The 5,013-nt window shown below is 32.4% G+C and overlaps 1 protein-coding gene across 1 annotated transcript; it reads right to left on the bottom strand.

Annotated features, from left to right (window-relative positions):
- Positions 1-814: 814 nt before the first annotated feature.
- Positions 815-4,566, bottom strand: LOC109172116 (putative glucose-6-phosphate 1-epimerase). The gene is made up of 9 exons (XM_019321268.1): positions 4,462-4,566; positions 4,271-4,345; positions 4,135-4,191; positions 3,847-4,007; positions 3,601-3,756; positions 2,941-3,046; positions 2,755-2,854; positions 2,237-2,480; positions 815-879 (listed from the first exon to the last, which is right to left on the bottom strand). Exons 1-8 carry the CDS (start codon positions 4,564-4,566, stop codon positions 2,278-2,280), a joined length of 963 nt encoding a protein of 320 aa, XP_019176813.1. The 3' UTR covers positions 815-879; positions 2,237-2,277.
- Between the last annotated feature and the right edge of the window lie 447 nt (positions 4,567-5,013).

The raw sequence follows: 5,013 nt of genomic DNA, 5'->3' as shown, positions 1-5,013 counted from the left end.
TATTATGTAATATAATATTAACCAAATGGCACCTAAATATAATATCACCACTGTAATAAAAACATTCCATACGGAACACATGAACTAATGCAAACATATATGGCAAATGAAGTATTTTGTGGTATATGTTCAGAATATCTATAGAATTGATATGATCCTCGAAAGTATAGAAAGATAACAGAATTCCGAATATCTATAGAATTGATCCTCGAAAGATAACACCAAGATATTAATAGCAATGTAAAATAGAGATTAATGAAACTTTTAAAAATTTTTTTTTTTCATTCTTTCCTTTCCTCAAATAATGACTCTATAAGTTTCTTTCAGTCACCAAAAAACAAAATCAAAAAAATCAGTGCATCCAATAGTTAAAACTAGACAAAAAAAAAAAAGAAAAAAAAAAGAAACTAGTATTGTCAAAAAATATAAATATTTGCAACTAAATATAAATTTAAAAATCATTTCTATATATGAACCTTAAAAAAATCATATAATACTCCACTCCAATAGCGATATTATAATAATAATATAATATTAACCAAATGGCACCTAAATATAATATCACCAATCAAATAAAAACATTCCATACGGAACACATGAACTAATGCAGAACATATATGGCAAATGAAGTATTTTCTGGTAAATGTTCAGAATATGTATAGAATTGATATGATCCTCGAAAGTATAGAAAGATAACAAAATTCAGAATATGCATAGAATTGTTCTTCGAAAGATCTATAACACCAAAATATTATTTCAGTCTTGAGTACTCAAATCCAAGTTGTAGAGAAAATGTGATATTAAGGGAAATGTAAAACAATAGATTGCAATTGTATTCCCTTAGCTTCGCAACATAAATTGCAGCAGCCAGCAGAGCAGCTACAAAAGACAATACCAAAACTATATTAAAAGCAGATCAGACAAATGTAATTGTTTCTAAAATAAGTTTGTAATATGTATAAGAGAAGAGAAGAAAAGAAGGATCGCGAATTATTCAAACAGTTTGAAGCAATAAGTAAAACAATTCTATCAATCAATATACTGAAGCTGTCAAAGGAATGAATCAAATTGATCTGATCAAATTGGAAAATTTTTATAAGGAGAATATGGAAAGGTAAAGGAATAAAGGGAAAATAATAATGTCAAAACTATACACTATATATATATAGAGAGAGAGAGTAAAGCCTAGCTCCAAGATACACTTAGAGACTTAATGAAAGGCTAATTTAAGGGAGCAACTCTTTGAATATTCACATAACTTATTTGAGAAATCCCGGCCTCATACAAAATTATTATATTCCGCCAAAGTAGTAAAAAAGAGGAAATACGACACATGATCAAGTTTAAACAAAATTAGTGACGGTGCAATAAAAGGACAAAATTAAAGTCTACCTCCAAGTGGCAACTTAATTTAATTTGGGATCCAGTGAACATAAAGTTAACTATATATGAAGTTTGTTAATGATGTATATATAGAAAATAATGGATCGGAATTACAAAATATTGTATTCAACCTAACCTAGCTAGCAATATAAAGTTGAGTATGAAGTTTAATAAAATAATACAAATACAAAAGAACCAGAGGATTGGATATAAGAATGTATGTCTCTCCATCTAAGTTATGCTAAGGGACATATATTAAACACTTAAATTAAAGGATCAATCGGACCTCATCTAATTAATTTTCACATAAAATTAAAGCAAGCCTCCTTTGCTTTGCTTCTAGAACCTTATTCCAAAAACACTTTAACTCCTCCTGATAGGATAGTGCCTAATTAAGCAATATAATGGTTAGTGTGGGATATGACATTGGACTCACTAATTTTACTCCAAAATGGAATGGAAGCTAAGCATGCAGATGCAGTGAAATAAATAAGTTTCAAGTCACATTTCAAATTAACACTCCTTTCCATCTCCACATTTTATTCAATTTGTTTATCCATATATGCATCACATGATTTTACTTAATCGACATTATTAGCTAGGCATTTATATATTTAAGTTTACATTCCAATTTCGATCAGTTTTTCTATCTGTCCATATATAAACATATTGTATAACACATAAACCACAATCATCACTTTGTCCAATCCAGTCATCAACAAACCAAAAGTGCACATTTATCTATCCTGAATATATATATATATATATATATATATATATATATATATATATATATTCACAAGCTAAGGTAGAATAGAAAGCTATTTTCTGAAATATATAGATCGAGATATACCTGGACATGCAATGATATAAGCCAGCCAGCACAAACATGTTTCAGCTGCCCTGAGGGTCAAGCTCTCCGCTGTTATAGCTTGAATTCTCAATATGCAGTTCCTGCCATCCTTTCCATTTCGCACCGGCTTTCAAAGTGATGGGTTTTTCCACAGCAGCAGCTCCCACACACAACATCTTCTGATATTCATTATCTCCAAGGTTCGAGATTTTCTTTACCTTCTTGTCCCAAGGATTCCACAACACTTAAAATGAAATGTAGAAACTTAATAATCAGTCATTCAGTCATGTTAGAAAAAAACTATTTAACAGATCGAATTGAATTGGCAGATGGATATTTTATTTGCATATCAAATACCCTTCCTTAATAGAAAATTAAGAATTTCAGTGAAAACCAACCCCAGCAAGCTAAGCTAATTAAGCTAAAATATCCTTTAATTTATACACCTCATCCATCAAGAAAGAATAAATCACCCTAGCTTAGCTTAGCTTTCATGAAAAAATAAATATAGATCTTACCTGCATCAGGAAGTCCACCCTTATTCATCACATATGTCCTATTGCTTTCATGATCAATGATTGCAATTTTTGTTGGAGTGTTTAGATATATTTTATCCACCTATGTAAAATTGTGTTCCAAATGAGAGACATGGTAAAGGCAGCAAATACAATACTTGACACAATGAAAATTCCTAAAATCCTTACTTGTCCTTCAATTTTAATAGCAGCATCATATTGTTCAGTATTCAGCTCCCCCTTCTGCAACTTATCAAAACAATGCATTGTGTCTGGCCCCTCAACACGAACAGAACTGTTACAAGAATTATAACGCATGGTTGAGAAATATGATTTTTCCAAAGACTTACTGTGACATGAGCAGCACAAGTACTACTACAAGTAAAATAGCAGCATCATATCATTATATTGTCACATCAAAAACTAAACATCCAAGGTTCGATTGATCACTTGTCCTTAAAGATAGACAGTATGAACTTAATACACTTGATGAAACACAAAATTGGCCTGGTAATAAAGATGGAATTAATCTAAAAGGCAGCATTGTATAGTATAGTATACTCTGATCTAGACATAAATTATAACAATTAATAATCCGGTTATTTATTTCTTTAGCTCCTTAAAAAATTTGAATAATTATATTGCAAATGTCATCCTTTAATTTTCTCAGATCAGCAATATATATATATATATATATATATATATTATATTGTACAGATGAGATGGATCGAATCAGCATGTAAAAACAAAAACACATATAACTGCAAATGAGATTCATGAACTCAAGGCATACATACAAGAAAATTAAAGATGGAATGGATGAGATGTACTAATTAAGTAAGTGCTCACCCTATGTCGTCTGATGAAACAGGGAGATAGGTGTGATACCCAAATGTAAAGTCGAAGGACTTTCCAGCAGTGTTGAGGTTTCCTATTTGAGATATTAGTATAAGATGTCCTGATTCTCCTCCAGATTTCAATGTTAACCTCAATCGGAATTCAAACCTAGAAAAAAACCAGCGCTCTCTCTAAATTAGTGTGGAAAAAATATATATTATAAGTTAACCAAAAAGTAATCAATGCACCAATTCGAACCTGTGAGGCCAGATATTCAAGTCGTTTTCAGAGGGCTTCAGTATCAAGTCAACAAATGCTTTAGAGTTTTCCGGTGCTTCTAGGAGAGGTTTCTCGTCAATGCTCCAAAAACTGTTTCTAGCAAATCCATGTAGTTTCTTAAGAGGTCCATGCTCTGCCAACTGCAAACAGAAAGCTAGCGGTTAGTGTAATTAAGTGATGAGAGAATTGAAGATAGGAATTGAAGATCATATATATATATATATATATATATATATATATATATATATATATATATATATATAATACCTGAGGAAAGCATATAGCGATACCTCCACGAATTGGGTGTGGAGGGTTGAAAGTGGCCTGCAAAGCATATAATAAGGATGACTTAAACTTCATTCGATCACATGAAAAGAGAAATTGAGCTCGCTCATCAAACTACCTTACTACTCAGAAAGAGCAATTCTTCTCCATGAACATTCTTCCATGAAGTTACATGGCCCCCATAGAGATACACCTAAACATGAAAAGAAGGCCAGAATCAGAGAGAAATAAATTAAAGATGTCAGAAAATATTGAATCGGAGAGAAATAAATTAAAGATGAATCGGAGAGAAATGGCCGGCGTTGCTACCTCGGCGGAGCTGCCGTTAACCTCCCTAAGAACAACTTTGTCGAGGTCATTCATACCCTTACACACCTCCATTGCTTTCTTCTCGCTACTAGTACCAGCCATCATATCACACAGTAAGTCTCTTACTTTCTACTCCTCTCTTAATAAGCACACCACCTTATGCGATATCTCTCGTTTCGTTGGGGATAACGGAATCTTTTCCTTTTTATTTTTAGTAGTGCACAGAGGGTAGTGGCGTACCCTCATGCAGTGTACGGAGGCAGCTGGCAGTATGAGCAACGGATCATGCACTCTCTTTCATCTGACGTGGCCCCCAATCGAATATAGGTCTGCATGGATTTTGTGTATGCTCAAGGAGACCGTTTGTCACAACTTTCAAACAAAAAAATATATATATTAGTAAGGTTGTCCATTTATTTCAGAATTAGAAACTATATATACTTATTACTTTGACAATGTGTTTTTTTTTTTTTTGTTAGACCACGAAATATCCTGAGCAGGTCCTAACATTCAATCGTTATACCGTGCACCAAGGCACACATAGCAGTGTGC

Source organism: Ipomoea nil, unplaced genomic scaffold (assembly GCF_001879475.1).
Source record: "Ipomoea nil cultivar Tokyo-kokei standard unplaced genomic scaffold, Asagao_1.1 scaffold0395, whole genome shotgun sequence".
NCBI classification, from domain to species: Eukaryota; Viridiplantae; Streptophyta; class Magnoliopsida; order Solanales; family Convolvulaceae; genus Ipomoea; species Ipomoea nil.
The sequence above is the reverse complement of the archived record's forward strand: the minus strand, read 5'-3'. Positions and strand labels throughout refer to the sequence as shown.

What these genes read in the sequence shown, in the direction of transcription:
- LOC109172116 (XM_019321268.1), bottom strand. Translation starts at nt 4,566, where the DNA reads ATGATGGCTGGTACTAGTAGCGAGAAGAAAGCAATGGAGGTGTGTAAG. An exon ending in TCGCTATATGCTTTCCTCAG is followed by an intron (nt 4,008 to 4,134) that starts GTATTATATATA and finishes TTCTGTTTGCAG; the next exon opens with TTGGCAGAGCATGGACCTCT. An exon ending in CTATTAAAATTGAAGGACAA is followed by an intron (nt 2,855 to 2,940) that starts GTAAGGATTTTA and finishes AATTTTACATAG; the next exon opens with GTGGATAAAATATATCTAAA.